Source organism: Salvelinus fontinalis, chromosome 28, assembly GCF_029448725.1.
Source record: "Salvelinus fontinalis isolate EN_2023a chromosome 28, ASM2944872v1, whole genome shotgun sequence".
Taxonomy (NCBI): Eukaryota; Metazoa; Chordata; class Actinopteri; order Salmoniformes; family Salmonidae; genus Salvelinus; species Salvelinus fontinalis.
This window is the reverse complement of record NC_074692.1, coordinates 34,607,228-34,630,306: the sequence shown is the minus strand read 5'-3', so window position 1 is coordinate 34,630,306 and position 23,079 is coordinate 34,607,228. Positions and strand designations below refer to the sequence as shown.

The 23,079-nt window shown below is 44.7% G+C and overlaps 1 protein-coding gene across 2 annotated transcripts in view; it reads left to right on the top strand.

Moving 5' to 3' along the window:
• The window catches only part of LOC129826628 (sushi domain-containing protein 2-like), a 52,739-nt gene that overhangs the window by 14,458 nt on the left and 15,202 nt on the right, over positions 1-23,079 (top strand). For both annotated transcript variants that reach the window (XM_055887552.1, XM_055887553.1), the window contains exons 3-13: positions 1,512-1,660; positions 2,079-2,448; positions 3,593-3,794; positions 3,921-4,006; positions 4,200-4,468; positions 4,688-4,831; positions 7,746-7,904; positions 8,201-8,455; positions 11,629-11,787; positions 12,650-12,766; positions 13,355-13,531. In XM_055887552.1, the coding sequence (XP_055743527.1) occupies positions 1,512-1,660; positions 2,079-2,448; positions 3,593-3,794; positions 3,921-4,006; positions 4,200-4,468; positions 4,688-4,831; positions 7,746-7,904; positions 8,201-8,455; positions 11,629-11,787; positions 12,650-12,766; positions 13,355-13,531 (2,087 nt within the window). The remainder of the gene's footprint in view (positions 1-1,511; positions 1,661-2,078; positions 2,449-3,592; positions 3,795-3,920; positions 4,007-4,199; positions 4,469-4,687; positions 4,832-7,745; positions 7,905-8,200; positions 8,456-11,628; positions 11,788-12,649; positions 12,767-13,354; positions 13,532-23,079) is intronic.

Below are 23,079 nucleotides of genomic sequence, written 5' to 3'. Positions count from 1 at the left end.
TGCAGGTCCAGGGGTGAATCCTAACAGGAACCATGTTGTATTGCAGGTTCAGGGATGAATCCTAACAGGAACCATGTTGTTGTGTTGCAGGTCCAGGGATGAATCCTAACAGGAACCATGTTGTGTTGCAGGTCCAGGGATGAATCCTAACAGGAACCATGTTGTTGTGTTGCAGGTCCAGGGATGAATCCTAACAGGAACCATGTTGTTGTGTTGCAGGTCCAGGGGTGAATCCTAACAGGAACCATGTTGTTGTGTTGCAGGTCCAGGGGTGAATCCTAACAGGAACCATGTTGTGTTGCAGGTCCAGGGGTGAATCCTAACAGGCACCATGTTGTGTTGCAGGTCCAGGGGTGAATCCTAACAGGAACCATGTTGTGTTGCAGGTCCAGGGGTGAATCCTAACAGGAACCATGTTGTGTTGCAGGTCCAGGGGTGAATCCTAACAGGAACCATGTTGTGTTGCAGGTTCAGGGATGAATCCTAACAGGAACCATGTTGTGTTGCAGGTCCAGGGATGAATCCTAACAGGAACCATGTTGTGTTGCAGGTTCAGGGGTGAATCCTAACAGGAACCATGTTGTTGTGTTGCAGGTCCAGGGGTGAATCCTAACAGGAACAATGTTGTGTTGCAGGTCCAGGGGTGAATCCTAACAGGAACCATGTTGTGTTGCAGGTCCAGGGGTGAATCCTAATAGGAACCATGTTGTGTTGCAGGTCCAGGGGTGAATCCTAACAGGAACCATGTTGTGTTGCAGGTCCAGGGGTGAATCCTAACAGGAACCATGTTGTTGTGTTGCAGGTCCAGGGATGAATCCTAACAGGAACCATGTTGTGTTGCAGGTCCAGGGATGAATCCTAACAGGAACCATGTTGTTGTGTTGCAGGTCCAGGGATGAATCCTAACAGGAACCATGTTGTTGTGTTGCAGGTCCAGGGGTGAATCCTAACAGGAACCATGTTGTGTTGCAGGTCCAGGGGTGAATCCTAACAGGCACCATGTTGTGTTGCAGGTCCAGGGGTGAATCCTAACAGGAACCATGTTGTGTTGCAGGTCCAGGGGTGAATCCTAACAGGAACCATGTTGTGTTGCAGGTCCAGGGGTGAATCCTAACAGGAACCATGTTGTGTTGCAGGTTCAGGGATGAATCCTAACAGGAACCATGTTGTGTTGCAGGTCCAGGGATGAATCCTAATAGGAACCATGTTCTGTTGCAGGTTCAGGGGTGAATCCTAACAGGAACCATGTTGTTGTGTTGCAGGTCCAGGGGTGAATCCTAACAGGAACAATGTTGTGTTGCAGGTCCAGGGGTGAATCCTAACAGGAACCATGTTGTGTTGCAGGTCCAGGGGTGAATCCTAATAGGAACCATGTTGTGTTGCAGGTCCAGGGGTGAATCCTAACAGGAACCATGTTGTGTTGCAGGTCCAGGGGTGAATCCTAACAGGAACCATGTTGTTGTGTTGCAGGTCCAGGGGTGAATCCTAACAGGAACAATGTTGTGTTGCAGGTTCAGGGGTGAGATAGAGACAGTGGGCTACACAGACGGAGAAGGCAGAGGTTACTGTGTCTCCCCCTTACTGTTCCAGAGTGGATGGCTTCCCTTTGACGTCTCTACAGATGGACGGAACTTCAACAGTTCTGGAGAATACCTGTCAGGTAAGAGTTCCCGTTTGAGAACACTACAGTTACGGTACCGGTAACGGTATACACAGCTTTTGATTTATTCTTATAAGTCTCGTTAATGTTTAGTAAATGCTGTCTAAAAAGATGGACTCCGTATTGAGGATGAAATGTACACAGTAAACCAAAGTTCATTGCACTTTGCCTGAAGTTTTACCAAGATAAGATTAAAGACAGGATAAGATATTAAGATAAGATGTAAATAACTCCAGAGCTTTGAAACTATGTTATTTCACATTGTCTGCTACTCCCATGTGCAAAGTTGTGTTAAGTTTTCAACGTTTCCAAAGATTCATATTTTTCTTGCAGCTACAGAGTTATAATATAATTTCTTCTCACACAGTTGCAATTTAAGAATTTTCTCACACCTTCTCTATTCTGCTTTTTCTATCAGTTCACCCAAGTAAAATGGACGCTGCATTTAAAGTGACGCTGGTGAATTCAACGCAGTGGCAATACTACGGCACCCCCAACACAGCTGGAACACTGAGGATCACATGGAGCCCTTCTCTGATTGGAGACAAGGACAGAGTCAACATAGAACTATGGGGGTACAGAGAGGTCAATACCTCTACTACTGATACTACATGGGAGGAAGAGTTGCCCCCCCTGAGGGCAGAATGGATCTATCTGTACTCTCTCGGTAAAGGCCTGGCCAACAGCGGCAGTTTCAGCTTCACCCCCAAGTCTTCCCAGAAGCCCTACTCTGACTGGGAGGTGGGGAGTGTCAGAGTGAGCTCCAGTATCTACTCAGATGGAGCCAGGTAGGGAACATGTGCTGTACATGGAGGAGTACTTGCAGAGGATAGCATCTTTTTTTTGCCCTGAGCCAGAGCAAGCACACCTGATTTAACTAATTATCCCATAATCCTTGATGAGTGAAAGCAGGGGTAGAGAAAAAATGTGCACTACTGGCACGCAGCTAGAGAGGACAAACATAGGTACATGGTAAACGTTTCATACTGTACATTTTGTTGAAGTATTTACCATGGGCGAATCGATGCAGTCGAAGCTGATGAATTCCACAAAGCCTGTTCTCTGCTCCACTCTGTCGTTGGTGGAGTTGAGCAGAAACCTCCTTCACCATGGAGTTGAGTTTAGTCAGCTAACCAACAGCCAGTGGTACTGGCTACATTGGTAGCCACTTCACAGGTGCTGTTTCAAAGCCTATGTCAGATACTCCAGTGACTGTAATAATCTCCAATGAGTGCAATTTGCTCAATACTAAGAGATGATGAGCCTGACGTCATTAGAAAGAAGATGTTCAACCATAGAAAAGAAGAGAATACCGCTGCTTTAGTGTACTATCCCTTTAAACATACTGACTATGCCTTTGAACCTGTCCAGATAGTGTACTATCCCTTTAAACATACTAACTATGCCTCTGAACCTGTCCAGGTAGTGTACTATCCCTTTAAACAGACTAACTATGCCTCTGAACCTGTCCAGGTAGTGTACTATCCCTTTAAACAGACTAACTATGCCTCTGAACCTGTTCAGATAGTGTACTATCCCTTTAAACATACTAACTATGCCTCTGAACCTGTTCAGATAGTGTACTATCCCTTTAAACATACTAACTATGCCTCTGAACCTGTTCAGATAGTGTACTATCCCTTTAAACATACTAACTATGCCTCTGAACCTGTCTAGATAGTGTACTATCCCTTTAAACATACTAACTATGCCTCTGAACCTGTCCAGATAGTGTACTATCCCTTTAAACATACTAACTATGTCTCTGAACCTGTCCAGAAACATCAGAGCTGTGTGGAGTGGTGCCCATGCCCTGGCCTGGCACCGTACTCAACCAGGGCCCAGACTTCAGAGTCCTCTCTCACTAACTACATACCTGGAATTGTGCATAGATATACCGTCCCTGTCTATAAACCCTGTAACTGTGTTCAGGAACGTCAAGGCTGTGTGGAGTGGGGCCCATGCCTTGGCCTGGCACCTGGAGGAGGCCTTCAGGCAGGACTCAGCAGCCTGGGCCCTGGACAGGTGCCTGGCCTGGGACATCCTGGAGAAGAGTCTCCCTAACTTCCTGGAGGAGGTGGTGGACTGTCCCTGTACCCTGGCCCAGGCCCGCGCAGACACCGGCAGGTTCCATGTAGGAATTCCTTGTTCTTTGAGGACCAATAACCCCTCAACCAAAGAGCACCTTCAGGCTAGATTTTAGAGGCTCTGGTATTGTATCCTTATAGCACTTTAAAAGTGAATGTCTCTGGTGTTTCAGACTGACTACGGCTGTGACATGGAGAAGGGGAGTGTGTGTACCTACCACCCTGGTTCTGTACACTGTGTCCGAGCCGTACACGCAAGGTAGGCGACACGGCCACCTCATCTCTTAAGTTTGGGAGAATTCAGAAGAAGAATTTGTCACCTACTGACATCAAGTTATATTTTGTCATAAAAAAAATATTTACAGGTCTTTCCTAAGTCAACAATTTGTATACCAAACAAACAGTAGAAAACACCAACTGTATCAATAACAGCCAATGTTTCCCATCCCCAGCCCTGTGTACAGAGCAGGACAGCAGTGTTGCTATGACAGCACGGGGGCCCAGGTTCTGACAGGGGACTCGATTGGAGGCAGCACCCCAGATCGGGCCCACGACTGGGGCTCCCCTCCCTACAGAGACCCCCCTCGGATCCCCAGCCTTTCCCACTGGATGTACGACGTCCTGACATTCTACTACTGCTGTCTGTGGTCTGACCACTGCCAGGTGTACTTCACACACAGACCCTCCAGCGGCTGTAGACACTACACACCACCTACAGCTGGTGAGGAACTCATGGGTGTTTACAGTAGAATAGAATGCTGTCTGGTTGTTACAGAACCATCTACTGTATACTGAGTACTTATCGCAGTCTGGTCTCTCCCTAAGCCTCTCTTCTCTTGTTATGCTGTGTTGTCTCTTCAACACAAACACGTACCAAACTGCTATTTCTCCCCGTAATGATTTTCTATTCCTATTTGTTTTCTCTTTCTCCACCTCCTAGGTGCAGTTCTAGGGGACCCTCATTTTCTAACATTTGATGGTGTGAGGTACACCTTCAATGGGAAAGGAGAGTACTACCTGGTTCTCTCACCAGACAGAGGGCTCAGTGTTCAGGGCCGGACAGAGCAGGTGAAACTAGAGAACGGTGAGTTTGTTCTCCACTGGAAACGAGCCTGTCTGTTTGTAGTGTACTTCCTCTCTCTAGGCTGTCTCTTCTAGCTCTCTGTCTCTTCTAGCTCTCTGTCTCTTCTAGCTCTCTGTCTCTTCTAGCTCTCTGTCTCTTCTAGCTCTCTGTCTCTCTAGCTCTCTGTCTCTCTAGCTCTCTGTCTCTTCTAGCTCTCTGTCTCTCTAGCTCTCTGTCTCTAGCTATCTGTCTCTCTAGCTCTCTGTCTCTCTAGCTCTCTGTCTCTCTAGGCCTCTGTCTCTCTAGGCTGTCTCTTTCTGTCTCTCGCTCTGCCTCTACCGCTCTCTCTCTCTGCTTCTACTGCTCTGTCTTTCTGTCTCTACCCCTCTCTCTCTCTGCCTCTACTGCTCTGTCTTTCTGTCTCTACCCCTCTGTCTCTCTGCCTCTACTGCTCTGTCTTTCTGTCTCTACCCCTCTGTCTCTCTGCCTCTACCCCTCTGTCTTTCTGTCTCTACCCCTCTCTCTCTCTGCCTCTACTGCTCTGTCTTTCTCTCTACCCCTCTGTCTCTTCTGGTCTGTCTCTGCCTCTCAACTTCTATGTCTCTGCCTCTCTGCATCTACCTCTGCCGGTCTCTCTGCCTGCCTCTCTCGCTCTGCCTGTCTGTCTTTCTCTGCCTCTACCCCTCTGCCTCTACCCCTCTCTCTCGCTGTCTCGGCCTCTGTCTCTCTGTCTCTGCCTCTCTCTCGCTCTCTCTGTCTCAACTTCTATTTGTTTGGCTGCTCAGGGATTCATGCTCGTCTCGAAAGAGAAATTCTGTAATAGCTAGGCGGTTTGATTGTATCAAATGAATACTTTTTTACTTCTTAACACATTTTTTTGTCCCCTTTTGAGAACGCTGGATTGCTATTCTTCCCCAAGAGGCATCATCGCAACTCAGCTTCACACACACACGCACATACACACTCTTTTACACAACAACAGAGCGAAGCGGTCTGGTCTTGAGATACTTTTGGAAGTGAAAACATTTTGGAGCTGTGAAAAGACATGTTATTTCTTCTAGTTTTCTCTTGTTCTCTCCTTGTCAATCTCTCCGGGTCAATCTGACTCCAGAACAGCTGTTAGGAAGAGAACGGTGGTTAGGAGCTCCTCCATACCCACAACCCATTACTTTAGGAAACTGATCTGAAGCCAGATGTCAGTGGTAGGGCTCATACCGAAAACGTTTGTGAGGCAATAAAAATATCTCAATGTCAGTTTATTTCCCGTAGTGCTGCCATTTCTGTTCTGTGGATTATATACGAGGATCCAGCGCCTGATGTAAGTTTCTATAAGTTGGAGTCGACCACGTTGTTCATCTTTTCAGATGTCAGTGGTATTCAGCTAATACTAGAACGTCTGGATACGGGTTGATGTTGCCAAGAGCTTCCAATTTAAGATTATATTATACACTGAGTGTACACAACATTAGGAACACCTTCCTATTATTGAGATGCACCCCTTTTGCCCTCGGAGCCTAAAATTCGCCGGGGCATGGACTCTACAAGGTGTCGAAAGCGTTCCACAAAGATACTGGACCATGTTGACTCCAATGCTTCCGACAGTTGTGTCAAGTTGGCTGGATGTCCTTTGGGTGGTGGACCATACACACAGGAAACTGTTGAGCGTGAAAATCCCAGAAGCGTTGCAGTTCTTGACACTCAAACCATTGTGCCTGGCACCTACTACCATACCCTGTTCAAAGACACTTAAATATTTTGTCCTGCCTATTCACCCTCTGAATGGCACACATACAATCCATGTCTCAAAGGCTTAAAAATCCTTCTTTAACCTGTCTTCTCCCCTTAATCTACACTGATTGAAGTGGATTTAACAAGTGACATCAATAAGGGATCATCGCTTTCACCTGGATTCACCTGGTCAATCTATGTCATGGAAAGATCAGGTGTTCCTAATGTTTTGTCCACTCAGTGTATATTTGAGGTTATGCTGTGCGTATGAAATTGAATCCTCTACAGTAGCTTATGTTAAAGTGTGTCCACAGGCCTACAGTAAGTTAAGCATTCAAACAAGTGTCAAGTTGTCACTGATACCTCAACCCAGGGCTATTCAACTAAATTCTTACTGGGCTAGATCTGAAAACATTTTCCACATAGGATTATTCTTCAGAAGAACTGTATGTGTGTATATATATATATATATATATATATATAAAGCAACGCACACACACCAATAAAACACTTTTCCTAAAATGAAGTTGCTAAAACCAACGTGAGTTGAGGTGCAACCAAAAATGATCTCAACATTGAAAAGGAAAAGGTGCAACGCTCGCTCACCATTTTTTATCTATTAAAAGCTTCTTAAAAGAAATTAGGTCATTTTAAAATCATTTGAAAATTAAGTATCTCAGTAAATATGACAAAGATGTGTCAAATCAGGTATTGCCAAATTCCAGTCTGAAAGAATTATGATTTTAATTAATTTCCCTCAGTCATTAGGTATGTTTTTTGTCGCGCTCCTTTCTAACAAGTCCTTGTGAGCATCAGAGAGGGAAACGGAAGGCAAGTAGGTGTTCCTGAGAGTCATAGCTTTCAGGAATGGGGTCATAATATTTTTTTGTAGCATTCAAACGCTTTGTAGGCACTAGAAACCACACAAAAAACTACACTATAGACGACCACCGTAGTTCTTGTCATTTTGGCACTGAATGTCGGATTTTGGCAGTTATTTTTTTGCTGATCTTCTATTAATGTTGAGAATTGATCAAAGGTCCAGTCTAAATTAATATACCGGCCGGATCTGGCCCGCGGGCCGCCAGTTGAATAGCCCATCTTAGCCAATAATTTTTTTGAGAATCTGCTATTCATGTTAATCACTTTTGGTATCTTAACCTATATAGGTTTTACCTGAGAGGATGTTATTTGTATAATCCATCAGGTACATTATCCAAGGCTACCAGGCTATCGGCGGTGGCTATGAGGGAGAGGAGCTCTGATGTCATAGAGGTGCGCCAGGCAGAGCAGCAGAACCAGCTGGAGGTGTTGAGGAACCAGCAGGTCCTCTCCTTCACAGAGCAGTCATGGATGGACCTTCATGGTAGGAGAGAATATCAGGCATCAATATAATCTTGTTTGTGTGCCGTGCTTATATTCTTTAAAATATGAATTAAAGTGCATCTCAACTCGTCTTTTGTTACTGACCAGTGGGTGCCAAGATTACATCTCAACATAAAGATATCAAGTTCATTTGGAAACTAATCTTTACTTGAGGAATGAGGACATAGCCTAAAACTTCTTCACAAATCTCCCACATTGAGTGATGTTATGTGCATGTATCTCAAGTTAGTATTCAGCCTCTCCTTCTGAAGATGCTTTCTGCCTTTCTCCCTCCAGGGGTGTTCCTGTACTCCCCAACACCACAGAACGTGACCGTCATGTTCTCCTCTGGCGTGGGGGTGGAGGTACGGGGGCGAGAGGGGGGCGCCATGGCCGTCACCGTGCTGCTCCCCTCAAACTACACCAACCTCACCCAGGGCCTGCTAGGACAGATGAACTCTGACCCCTTAGATGACCTCCTGACCAGCCTGGGAGGTGTCATCTCCCCAGACAACACCAGTCCTGAGGAAATCTTCACCTTCGGAGCCAGCTGTGAGTGCCTGCGACTCTGTCTTCATTGATACATAAAGTGCATCTTAGGATCCCAAAATGTTGATACATTTTGTTGAGTGATTATCTGAAATGTTGGTTATTTTTCATTTTTTAAATAAGTAATTGACTGACGTCTGTTCAACTATTTAAATTCCGATTTTTTTCTGTGATCTCAACGCACTGTTTCCAGACATAAACCGAATCAAGCACCAACTGTGCGATGTAGTAGGGAGTTGTAGTTTCGAACAGGCAAATATTTGACATAGCTTAGCGCAGAAAACAAGGTAAATAACTACAATGACCACCGGCAGACACAGAGTAGAGAAGAGACAGAAGACACGCGATCGAGAGAGATAGAAAGCAGTTGCTTCACGAGGTATCCACATGAAAATACATGATCTAAGTGATAGTTTTATAGTCAATTTTATTGATAGTTGGTATTCAGCAATCATAAAAGTATGCCTTATTTACTACTAAAGCAGTGATTTTGGAAGACAGCATAGGCAGCAGAGATGATTACTTTAAGTTAAATAATATTCATCAAATAACAAAAACTTAATATAGACAACTAAAATATTTTATTAAAATTATGTGAATAAATGAAAGTTAATAAGTGATAACCAGTAATGGGTAAACATTACATTCATGGGACTTTTGTTAATTGTTTTATGTGTTACAGCATTCAGCCCAAGTAATGCATTTAAAATGTTCAAAAATCAAATTATCAACATTTAAAAAAACAGGATTATTTTTTCATAAACGAACCGAAACCGAACCGATCTCAAAAAGCACTAATCGCTCAGCACTATAAATGTATCGTCATATTGGATCCTTGTGCTTCTCAGTTAAAAAAGAGCCTTATTGTCTTAAAAATCGGTCCTCTCCTTGCTTCCTCCTTCATTGGACAGGCAGAATCAAAAAGGTGACATGAAGGTAACATGTAAATCGACTGAAAAACAGGTGCTACATCTGGAAAAAACAAATAAACTATGTTCTCTCTGTCTGTCTTCACCTTCGCAGCTGTACATCCTTGAATCACCTGGTCTTCTGTATTGACACCAGTGGCTGAGGGGCTAGATTTACTAAACAGATTTACAAATGTTAACCCCCACCCCACAAAAAAATTAACTATAAAACATATGCAGTGTTGGGAAAAGGAGTATAACAAGTTTTATCTTTGTGTCTGTGTGTTTCATACGTACCATACTGAAAAAACAAAAACCGCTGCACTTAACCTTTTGGTACATCTGGAATTGTAAATAACAATTCCTTAATTTGACCTTTTACTCTCTTTCACATTGATATTCTCAAGGAAGAGAAGAGTGTGTGTACTCACCCCTCCCTCCCTCCCTCCCTCAACCCAGCCAACCAACCACCTGTTTAGATTTAAAGGGCGTCCAAAGGGTTTTAATAGATGACAGGTGTGAGTCCCAAGTGGCACCCTATTCCCTATATAGTGCACTACTTTTGTCTAGAGCCTTACAGGATTATTGGTAAAAGTAGTGCACTATGTAGGGAATAGGGTGCCATTTGAGATGCAAATAGAGAGAGATCTTGGCCGAACCATGGTGTCAGACCAGAGAGCAGACCTAATGGCAGGAGATCAGTGGTGTCCTGGCCTGGCCAGCCTGAGCCACAGTCACACACCATGATAACATTCCACACAACCCACAGAGATAAGGAGAAATTAACAGATTTTTCCTCCCACTCTCAGCTGCTCAGATGCACTTCTCTTGTTTCAGAGTTCCTGATAACACTTTCAATGAGCCATCTGTGTTATAATAATATATTGACATCTAATTTATAGTATAATATAGTATTACTGTGCATTTTTGGCCTTTTAGATACACTGTTATTAGAAACGTGCATGCCCCGCCCACTGGAAGATCTGTCTTTTTTTCAGCCGTTTATTTCCTGTTTTCCAGGTGTACAACATGTCTCTTAAATCTTGCTGGATTGATGGCTTTCATTTTACTCCTGCGATAGTGGTGCGTGGGTTAGCTGTTTGTTCATCCACCTTCAATTGCTTATAACCCATCCGCAACTGCCTGAATATGTATGTGATGAAGTGAAAATCTGAGGCCCGTAACCGACCCAAACCGCTAATATATAAAATTCGCTGTGGGCTACAGTCAGAGATAGCTGAACATTTTTTTGAAATTGATTGACCTATTTACATATGTTTCTGCTTATCATTTCCAACATTTCGGTAGGCTATTTGTTTGTCGACTTGTCTATAATTAGACACATGCAGCTTCTCTTCTGTCATTATACTGTATGTTGCCCTAGAAGACTAAATAAACTCTTGCTCACCAGAATAATAACATGCATCGATAGAATTAATCCTTCAATCTAGTTCGCATCGGTAAACTTTTCTCTGGCTGTTTATTTCGCGGCGCAAAGACGTTTAGGGACCGGGGAGAAAATGCAATAAAACAAAATGCTATTTTTTTTTGTTTACAAATTCTGTGCTAAATTTCCAATGATATCAGTTTAACCGGTTGTAAGGGAATATAAAGCTGGAAAAACAACCCAACATGTTTCTGATAAGATTTCAGTTAGTTAAACTATGTTAGTTAAACTGTTAGTTTCACCGACATACTGTAGTTGACTATGTTAGTGAATGAATGAGAGTACATGACCCTGCAGTTGTGTACCCTGTTGTTCAAACCAAACTCCTCTGTAGTTAAAACCAAGTAAACACCAGGTGAATTTACAAACTGGTCCACATACTGTATCATCATGGCCACCTTAATCGTCTTCCAATTGGCTCATTCATTTCCTCTTCTCTCTCCTGTAACTATCCCCCAGGTCGTTGCTGTTAATGTGTTCTTAATCAAGTAACCTGGTAAAATAAAAAACATGTTCTGGGCCTGTATTTACAAAGAGTCTTAGAGTAGGAGTCCTCATCTAGGATCAGTTTGGCCTTGTAGGTCATAATGAATTAGATTACATGGACAGGAGGGACCTGATCCTAGATCAGATGAGACACTTGATAAATATGGGCCCACGTCCCTCTTGTCTTAATCAGTATAATCTTCAAGTCAAAACTGATCCTGTATCAGCCCTCTTTGTGAATATGGGCCCACGTCCCTCTTGTCTTAATCAGTATAATCTTCAAGTCAAAACTGATCCTGTATCAGCCATGTGATGTTGTGTTGTCTTCTCCACAGGGAAAACCTCCAACGAGACGTCTCTGTTCACTTACGACACTAAGTACCTGTTGGACACGTACTACTACGTGAAACACGACCCAGCCTTCGTCCCGGCCTTCTCTGTGTCCGAAGACCCAGCTGACCCTCTGGTGGGGGACATGCTGAAGATGTGTTTCGGTGAGGGGGCTCTCTATTTCTCTAAGTATATATTTTAGGAGTGTTTATGTATTTTGTTGATATAGGACCGTGAAGAGGAGACTTTAACAGTAGGAAGAAATGACTCTGCACTCTTAGGAAAAAAGGTGCTATCTAGAACCTAAAATGGTTCTTTGGCTGGCCCCATAGGATAACCCTTTGAAGACCCCTTTTGGTTCCAGGTAGAACCCTTTTGGTTCCAGGTAGAACCTTTTTTGTTCCAGGTAGAACCCTTTTGGGTTCCATGTAAAAAACCTTTCCACAGAGAGTTCTTATTTAAAACATTTTTTACCCATTTTTCTCCCCAATTTCGTGGTATCCAATTGGTATTTACAGTCTTGTCTCATCACTTCAACTCCCATAAAGACTCGTGAGAGGTGAAGGTCGAGAGCCGTGCGTCCTCCGAAACACAACCCAACCAAGCCGCACTGCTTCTTGACACAATGCCCACTTAACCCGGAAGCCAGCCGCACCAATGTGTCGGAGGAACACACCGTACACCTGGCGACCTGTTCAGCGTGCATTACGCCCAGCCCGCCACAGGAGTCGCAAGTGCACGACGGGACAAGGATAAGGTGTACATGTGTGCAATGTGAAGGCGTCCCCGGTATTAACCGTTGGACCACTCAGTCTACCGGAGCTCTTTCTTTAAAACATATCATACAGACTGCTTTCCAAATGGTAGCCTGTTGTCTTTATGATGTACTACTTCTGCCCCGAGCCCTATATGTTGACATGTGGGAAGTTACCATACCTTTTATGATATGACATTCAACAACATTCAAATGTACAATAACATTTAATTAAATGCAATTGTACATTTTTAACACAATCTTTTATATAGGTGAGGGGGCCCAGTTCTGCAAGTACGACACCCTGAGCACCCGTAGTCTGGTTGTGGGTAACGCCACACTCCTGTCCTTCAAAAGTCACCAGACACTCATGCAGGACCTGGAGGCTGGTATGTATACAGGAGTCACCTCTCTGTCATTGACACGAGTTGTGAAATGGACGTTTATGGAGTTAGTAAAGTCTACTCATTAACCTCAAGACCGTAGACTACAGTGAGGTGAACATAACCTGTATGATCTTAATTGTTAACCTACTTCTTGAATACCATGTGTAAGCAGGACTTTACTGTGTATGTGTGTTGACTAATGCAAGTTACAACACGTTTTTCCCAAAGCAAAGTGCTGAGTAAGTTACAGTAGCTTCTCAAGACGTATAGCGTGTTGCTACAGCCCTGTACTTAACCACAGTGGATAGTATGGTTCTGTGTCATTACTTTGTACATAGGCTTATATTCCAGGTCAGTGTTTCCCGACTCCGGTCCTTGAGTTGTCAACTAATCATCAAGACGTTGAATCAGGTGTTTTTGTCCCAGGTCACAGCAAAAATATATTCTGTTGGGGGTACTGGAGGATCGGAGCTGGGGAAATGATCCCGTATATGTTAATAAGCTGTTTTGAGTGGTTTGACATATACAAATGATTGATTTATCAACGTAATCAATACTTTTATTAGTAGATAACATCCTTCTATTCCTTAGTGGTGTCCTGTGGGTGGCTGGCCTCTCCGAGGTACGGTGAGAAGATAGGTACACGCTACCTAGAGGGTTCGACAGTGAGCTTCACCTGTAACAGTGGCTACGTTCTGTATGGATCACCAGAACGCACCTGTCTACCCAGCGGAGAGTGGACTGGAGAGGAAGCCTCCTGTATCTCTGGTAGGTCCCTATAGTCCAGTAGATACATTTTTGAAAATGTTTCATTTTCATTTAGAAGCATGAAAATTGGCACACCTGTAATATGTTGGTAGGTCTATAGTCATAGGTTATATCACCGTGTGGTCATGCTAGACAGCAGGATGGAAGTCCAACTCTTTCTAACCACACACATGTTCTAACTACAAGCCTAACCTTTAACCTTTAACTGTCACCCATCTGCCAGGGTCTAAATGTGCCCTGCGGCCAGCCTAAAGAAGGGCAACATGACCTTTAACCTACCTCTCAATGGGCTAACTTAGTTGTCTCAATGGGCTAACTTGGCTAACTAACTTTGTGCAATGATGGTCCTCAAATAAGAAACAGAGCAACTTTGAAAATCCCATTTAGCGTGACTCATTAGAAGCAGAGATTCCAGCAACCGTGGTTTGTGCTCTGAGCTAGTTGCCCAGACATACCAACACAAAAAGATATTAGTCCATTAGAGCTGAAGCACGAAAGGCTTTGGCTTGGCCTCTCTCCCCTCTTCCCCCGCTCTCTCTCTCCCCTCTCACCCCCCCCCCTCTCTCTCTCCCCTCTTCCCCCTCTCTCTCCCCTCTTCTCTCTCTCTCCCCTCCTCTCTCTCTCTCTCCCCTCTCCCCCCTCTCTCTCTCTCTCCCCTCTCCCCCCCCCCCTCTCTCTCTCTCTCTCTCTCTCTCCCTCCCTCTTTCTCTCTCTCTCTCCCTCCCTCTCCCTCCCTCCCACCTGTGTTTCCAGAATGCCTTGTTGCAGCCAGTAACAGAAAGCGAGCCTTGGCTGAGAGCAGTTCCACTGACTGAGACTTTCGTTGTAGTGCTCTATCATTGCCGGCAGATGGCAGTGTTTTCCTGGAGAAATCCCAGTCCCCGTCTGGTGGAGAAGCAAGTTGTCCACTTGTCTCAGTCTCACCCCCTGAAGGCTACAACAGCCCAGCCCCTCCATCTGCTCCATTCTCAGACTATCAGTCTTCTCTCATCTTCTTTTCATTAGTCCGCTAGCAGAGACTTCCTTCTGATAGCTATCTGATTATGCTGGATGTTGACGGATTTCATAACAGATCTGGACGGGGAAACACACATATTGACTCCCTGACTGGGTCACAGCTGGATAGGTATTAGATCTGGACGGGGAAACACACATATTGACTCCCTGACTGGGTCACAGCTGGATAAAATAGAAACTAACCTGACTTCACCCACTTCCTTGTTCATGTGGCTGTAGTGTGTGTGTCTGAAATGGCACACTATTCCCTATGTAGTGCACTACTTTGGCTCAGCGCATCGCAGCTGGATAGAATAGAAGGAGCAGAGCCTGACGTCACCTCCTCCTCCGGTCAATGTGTTTCTATTAGTCTTACGATGACATTTCTGGGTATTATATTATTACAGACATACTACAACAACTGGTGTTTGGTATCTTGTTGTCATGCTCTAGTGAAGTATACTGTAACAGTATACGTTGGTGATGTTTTTACTAGGGCCAGTAGTTTTAACCTGAGTTGCAGTAACTTGGGCCTTGAGTTATTCCTGGTCAGGCCACGCAGTCGGGGAACAACTCCAGGCCTTAGTTAGTGCATAACCATAAGTCAAGACAAACTTCACTGTGATCTAGCAGTACACAAGAAATGGGAGAGAACTCTTGGTAACAAGTCATTAGTCTTATCATGTGTACCTGTTGCTGACAGTGACACTAAAACACACTGGTTCCCAATACACTGCCTGGTGGTGCGAGAGGACACCATTATAACACTAACACAGTGTTCCAGGGCCTGGTTCCCAATACACTGCCTGATGGTGAGAGAGGACACCATTATAACACTAACACAGTGTTTCAGGGCCTGGTTCCCAATACACTGCCTGATGGTGAGAGAGGACACCATTATAACACTAACACAGGGTTTCAGGGCCCAATACACTGCCTGGTGGTGAGAGAGGACACCATTATAACACTAACACAGTGTTTCAGGGCCTGGTTCCCAATACACTGCCTGGTGGTGAGAGAGGACACCATTATAACACTAACACAGTGTTTCAGGGCCTGGTTCCCAATACACTGCCTGGTGGTGAGAGAGGACACCATTATAACACTAACACAGTGTTCCAGGGCCTGGTTCCCAATACACTGCCTGGTGGTGAGAGAGGACACCATTATAACACTAACACAGTGTTTCAGGGCCTGGTTCCCAATACACTGCCTGGTGGTGAGAGAGGACACCATTATAACACTAACACAGTGTTTCAGGGCCTGGTTCCCAATACACTGCCTGGTGGTGAGAGAGGACACCATTATAACACTAACACAGGGTTTCAGGGCCTGGTTCCCAATACACTGCCTGGTGGTGAGAGAGGACACCATTATAACACTAACACAGTGTTTCAGGGCCTGGTTCCCAATACACTGCCTGGTGGTGCGAGAGGACACCATTATAACACTAACACAGTGTTTCAGGGCCCAATACACTGCCTGGTGGTGAGAGAGGACACCATTATAACACTAACACAGGGTTTCAGGGCCTGGTTCCCAATACACTGCCTGGTGGTGAGAGAGGACACCATTATAACACTAACACAGGGTTTCAGGGCCTGGTTCCCAATACACTGCCTGGTGGTGAGAGAGGACACCATTATAACACTAACACAGGGTTTCAGGGCCTGGTTCCCAATACACTGCCTGGTGGTGAGAGAGGACACCATTATAACACTAACACAGGGTTTCAGGGCCTGGTTCCCAATACACTGCCTGGTGGTGCGAGAGGACACCATTATAACACTAACACAGTGTTTCAGGGCCTGGTTCCCAATACACTGCCTGATGGTGAGAGAGGACACCATTATAACACTAACACAGTGTTTCAGGGCCTGGTTCCCAATACACTGCCTGATGGTGAGAGAGGACACCATTATAACACTAACACAGTGTTTCAGGGCCTGGTTCCCAATAACCTGCCTGGTGGTGAGAGAGGACACCATTATAACACTAACACAGTGTTTCAGGGCCTGGTTCCCAATACACTGCCTGGTGGTGAGAGAGGACACCATTATAACACTAACACAGGGTTTCAGGGCCCAATACACTGCCTGGTGGTGAGAGAGGACACCATTATAACACTAACACAGGGTTTGAGCGGTTTGTCAAAGAATGCCTTTCCCACAAGGCCGTCCAAGTATACAGATGTCCAAACACTTGCATTTCTTTCTCTCTCTTTCTTTCTCTCTCTCATAAAGTAATAACAGAAGAGAAGCAGGTCGGGTTGGGTGCCTCAGACTTTCACTATCACATATAGTCGGTGGTTTCTGATGGGTTATAAGCAAATGTGTGCGGGTGAACAAACAGCTGACCCACGTATCACTAACACACACACACACACACACACACACACACACACACACACACACACACACACACACACACACACACACACACACACACACACACACACACACATACACACACACACACACACACACACACACTCCAAACAACTTCTGAAATGTGTGCTACCCCACTTATTTAGGGAATAGGTTGCCATTTGGGACTCAACCAGTTACTCATGTCCCATCCTATAGGACTCCTATCTATGTCCCATAAACACTCATCTCTGTTAACCCAGAGGAGAATCTCTCATGTCATTTGTTCAGCTGCGTGATTAACTTCTGGGTTCATACGTGTTAGACATTGAGAGTCTCCACCGACGCAAAACGAAACTCTCAGCCAAACCAGCCGAGTTGAAGCAGTTTAGCATCGCCTTTCCCCAATCCTCATACGTCCAAATAACCAATGACTAAAGCCCACAAAACCGGAACTAATGCTGCTGGGATCTCACTCATCCCATTCAGTCCTGGCAGATTCTCTCAGTCAACATGTAGCATCTGCCCATGGGGAGATGACATAAACACTAAACGGTGACAGTAGAGACAGGAAATGCTTTGTCTGTGTTCTCCTCAGCCTGTTTGAGTCACTACGGCAGGTCTAGAGTAGCATAAACATCCAGTGAAGAGTAGTTAGCTGTAGGAAAGGTAATGGCAGGGTGATACAGGAGAACAGAGGCCTCCACATCCAGTGTGTCCTCTTTACACAGCATCGTATGGTCAAAGTATTTTTATGCTATTTGAAAGATTTCAAATACTATTTGGACCCTGGTCTGGCTTCAATGGTGACACTGATGTGTCTAGTTGCTTTATGTACAGTGGGGCAAAAAAGTATTTAGTCAGCCACCAATTGTGCAAGTTCTCCCTCTTAAAAAGATGAGAGAGGCCTGTACTTTTCATCATAGGTACACTTCAACTATGACAGACAAAATCAGGAAAAAAAATCCAGAAAATCACATTGTAGGATTTTTTATGAATTTATTTGCAAATTATGGTGGAAAATGGTGGAAAATAAGTATTTGGTCAATAACAAAAGTGTATTGTGTATTGTGTATTTAATCCTGGTGTTAATTTTTTTTCTCCCAAATAATAATAATTATTATACTTTTGAACTTTTATTGTATTTTGCATTGTTGGAAAAGGAGGCATTAGTAAGCATTTCACTGTTGTTTACGACACGTGACAATAAAAATGTGATTTGATGTGACAGGCGAGGTGACACACAGTTCTCTCTGTCAAAGGAGATTATAGATCAACATTTCTCTGTCACCAGAACTGGAGCTCCGCCAGTCCCTAATTATAATTCATTGGCGCTGTACCTCGTCATGTACATCTACTGTATGAGCAGGTCAGTGGAGGCTGGTGGGATGCGCTATAGGAGTATGGGCTCATTGTAATGGTTGAGATGGAATAAATTAACGAGTCAAAAGTGTGGTTTCCATATGTTTGATGTGTTTGATACCATTCCATTGAATCTATTCCAGCCATTACAATGAGCCCGTCCTCCTACAGCTCTTCCCACCAGCCTCCGCTGGAGCAGATACTATTTGAAATCTTTCATATATATATACGGCCTCCCAAGTGGTGCAGCGGTCTGAGGCACTGCACCAGGCTCTGTCACAACCGGCCGTGACTGGGAGTACCGTAGGGGGGGGCACAATTGGTCCAGCATCATCCGGGTTAAGGGAGGGTTTTAGGGGGGCTTTACTTGGCTCATTGCTCTGTAGCGACTCCTTGTGGCGGGCTGGGCACCTACAGGCTGACTTCAGTCATCAGTTGGTGCAGCTGGCTTCCGGGTTAAGCGAGCGAGTGTTAAGAAGCGCAGCTTGGCGCGTCATGTTTCAGGGGACGCATGACTCGACGTTCGCTTCTCCCGAGCCCGTTGGGGAGTTGCAGCGATGAGACAAGATCGTAGTCATGAAAAAGGGGGAAAAAATGTATATATATATATATATTTTTTTTTAACGAATCTTTAATTTACTTTGAGCGCTAGATGGGCGGGGTTTGCCGTTTTGGGAATTCCATGTTTTTCATAGCGCCAGACAAACTCAATAAACCACAGATAAACTATTTGATTGATTGGAAATAGTATTTGAACCCGGTTCTGTGTATGATAAATTACCTTTATCAGGGGGTAATTTATTCTGCTAATCCATTGTAATGTTCTTCGGCGTGGGAGATGAGAGTCACGCAGTGGAAGGGTGAGAGAGAAAGTCCCTTTCGTAACTTCAAAAAGGACTCGGGAGAAAGAATCATCAAGTTGTAGAATTAGGCTGGGTCAAGTCACGCTCAGAGGAAGAGCGGAGGAGATGATTAAAGTCGAAAAGACAGCAGCAGAGGACAGATGAAAAGAGAGAGAGAGAAAGGTAGAGATGCTGACTGAAAAAGGCAGAGGAAATAAAACAATGAATAAAAGTATTGTCTGTTTATTTCCCTATGGCAACAAGGCACAGTGCAGAAAGTGCGAGAGACTGGCGGCAGGTAGCTTAGTGGTTAAGAGCGTTGGGCCAGTAAATGAAAGGTTGCTGGTTCGAATCCCGAGCCGACTAGGTGAAAAATCTGCCTGTGCCCTTGAGCAAGGCACCTTAACCCTAATTGCTCCTGTAAGTCGCTCTGGATAAGAGCGTCTGCTAAATGACTCAAATGTCAATGTAGACAAAGAGAGAGAGAAAGAGAGTGTGTGTCGGAATTGAAGAAGCAGGTTGTATAGAGAGGAGGAACTTGAAATGCCATCACAGTGCAAGACATTTAAACCTGTCATGTCCCTCTGCACCACTGTCTCTGTAAGGGAGCCTTCCTGAATGAACAAGGTCCCTGTCTGGGACCTCAGAGTAAACAATCTATTGTGATTAAAGTGGCTCTCTATCTTCACTTCTTCTCTTTTTCTTTCTTCATATTCTTTCTCATCTGCATCTCTCTCTCTCTCTCGGTCACAAAGACCTGAGGGAGCTTGTGTGCTGGATCAGAGCAGAGTTGAGAAACAAACACACACCATTTCCATATTACAGGGCAGGTATTATTTATACTTGTTCATATTTATTTGCAGTATTTCTCCTCAGATTTTGACAGTCAAGTCCTCCTCTGAAATCTAAAGTGCTGTGAACTTATAATAAACCCATGATGGAGGATGCTGATGAACTCAGTCACCGCTACAGAAAGTAACTCATATTTAGATATGCGCTTTAGATATCAATATCAATTTATTTCGTTCAGAATGTATTCAGACTCCTTCTCTTTTTCCACATTTTGTTACGTTACAGCCTTATTCTAAAATGTATTAAATAATTTTTCCCCCTCATCCATCTACACACAATATCCAATAATGACAAAGCGAAAACAGGTTTTTAATTTTTTTGTATTAATGTATTAAAACTGAAATTGAGCTCAGGTGCATCCTGTTTTCATGGGTCATCCTTGAGATGTTTCTACAACTTGATTAGGAGTCCACCTGTGGTAAATTCAGTTGATTGGACATGATTTGGAAAGCCACACATCTGTCTATATAAGGTCCCACAGTTGACAGTGCATGTCAGAGCAAAAACCAAGCCATGAGGTTGAATGAATTGTCCGTAAAGCTCTGAGACAACATTGTGTTGAGGCACAGTTCTGGGGAAGGGTATCAAAAAATGTCTGCAACATTGAAGGTCCCCAAGAACACAGTGGCCTCCATCATTCTTAAATGGAAGAAGTTTGGATACACCAAGACTCTTCCTAGAGCTGGCCGCCCGGCCAAACTGAGCAATCGGGGGAGAAGGGCCTTGGTCAGGGAGGTGACCATGAACCCGATGCTCACTCTGACAGCGCGCCATAGTTCCTTTGTGGAGATGGGAGAACCTTCCAGAAGGACAACCATCTCTGCAGCACTCCATCAATCAGGCCTCTATGGTAGAGGGGCCAGACAGAAGCCACTCCTGAGTAAAAGGCACATGACCGACCGCTTGGAGTTTGCCAAAAGGCGCCTAAAGACTCTCAGACCATGAGAAACAAGATTCTCTGGCCTGATGAAACCAAGATTCAACTCTTTGACCTGAATGTCAAGCGTCACGTCTTGAGAAAACCTGGCACCATCCCTACGGTGAAGCATGGTGGGGGCAGCATCATGCTGTGGGGATATTTTTCAGTGGCAGGGACTGGGAGGCTAGTCAGGATCAAGGGATAGATGAACGAAGCAAAGAGATCCTTGATAAAAACATGCTCCAGAGCACTCAGGACCTCAGCCTGGGGAGAAGGTTCACCTTCCAACAGGCCTTCGACTCTAAGCACACAGCCAAGACAACGCAGGAATGGCTTCGGGACAAGTCTCAAAATGTCCTTGAGTGGCCCAGCCAGAGCCCGGACTTGAACCCGATCGAATATCTCTGGAGAGACCTGAAAATGGCTGAGCAGCGACACTCCCCATCCAACCTGACAGAGCTTGAGAGGATCTGCAGAGAAGAATGGGAGAAACTCCCCAAATACAGGTGTGCCAAGCTTGTAGCGTCATACCCAAGAAGACTCTAGGCTGTAATCGCTGCCAAGGGTGCTTCAACAAAGTACTGAGTAAAGAGCCTGAATACCTATGTAAATGTGATATTTCAGTTATTTTGCTTTGTCATTATGGGGTTTTGTGTGTAGATTGAGGTGGGGAAAAAAACAATTTAATCATTTTTAGAATAAGGCTGTAACGTAATTTTTTTTTAGAAAAAGTCAAGGGGTCTGAATACTTTCCGAATGCACTGAATGCAGTATGAAACAGTGAATACTTGGTGTGATGGTGTGTAAACACATTCTGCATACACGTAACCTCTGTTTATCATCCTCGACACGTAACCTCTGTTTATCATCCTCAACACGTAACCTCTGATTATCATCCTCGACACGTAACCTCTGTTTATCATCCTCGACACGTAACCTCTGATTATCATCCTCGACACGTAACCTCTGATTATCATCCTCGACACGTAACCTCTGATTATCATCCTCGACACGTAACCTCTGTTTATCATCCTCGACACGTAACCTCTGTTTATCATCCTCGACACGTAACCTCTGATTATCATCCTCGACACGTAACCTCTGTTTATCATCCTCGACACGTAACCTCTGATTATCATCCTCGACACGTAACCTCTGATTATCATCCTCGACACGTAACCTCTGATTATCATCCTCGACACGTAACCTCTGTTTATCATCCTCGACACGTAACCTCTGTTTATCATCCTCGACACGTAACCTCTGTTTATCATCCTCGACACGTAACCTCTGTTTATCATCCTCGACACGTAACCTCTGTTTATCATCCTCGACACGTAAACTCTGATCATTGTCAGACTATGAATGAGTTTGCATTCGTTTAGCCTTGTTTCTCAATACAGACCCTCGTGATATCACAGCCCTGTTTCACCATACAGTGGGCTGTGGGACAGTCTCCCCCCTCTCTCTCTCCCTCCATCCATATTTTTGGACAGACTCCAGTCCGGATGATTAGGTAGTGGACTGGAGATCTGATATAGTAGGATGGACTGGAATGGCATCTGCAGACGTGTAAAAACACAGCCATAGGTGATGTATCCATCAGTGGAATGAGTGAAAGATAGAATCACAGTGCTCCTTATCTCCCTGGGGGGAAGGGAGAAGAGAAGACATGTGGAGAAGGAGAGTGTTCTAAGGAGGAAGGGTGGAGGGAGAGAATGTGTGGGTGGGACAGTGATGATATTATTATTTTATATATTTTTATTTAACCTTTATTTAACTAGGCAAGTCAGTTAAGAACAAATTCTTATTTACAATGACGGCCTACACCGGCCAAACCTGGACGACGCGGGGCCATTTGTGCTGCGCCCTATGGGACTCCCAATCACGACCGGTTGTGATACAGCCTGGATTTGAACCAGGGTGTCTAGTGACGCCTCTAGCACAGAGATCCAGCGCTTTAGACCGCTGCGCCACTCGGGAGGCCCGGTGGTAAAGTGAGAGATATAGAGGTACTGCAGCATCCTAAAGAGACACCTTCTTAAATCCCCCTTACCTTCATGTGATGGTGTTTTCCTTTCTCCTTATTGACACAAACTGTGTGGGGAAACGGAGCGTGAAGAAAGACACGCTGCACACTTGAAGGTTACTCTCCTTGACTTTAAAGCAGAGTAATGGAAAAATAGAATGGCTGTGCATACGTCCCAAATG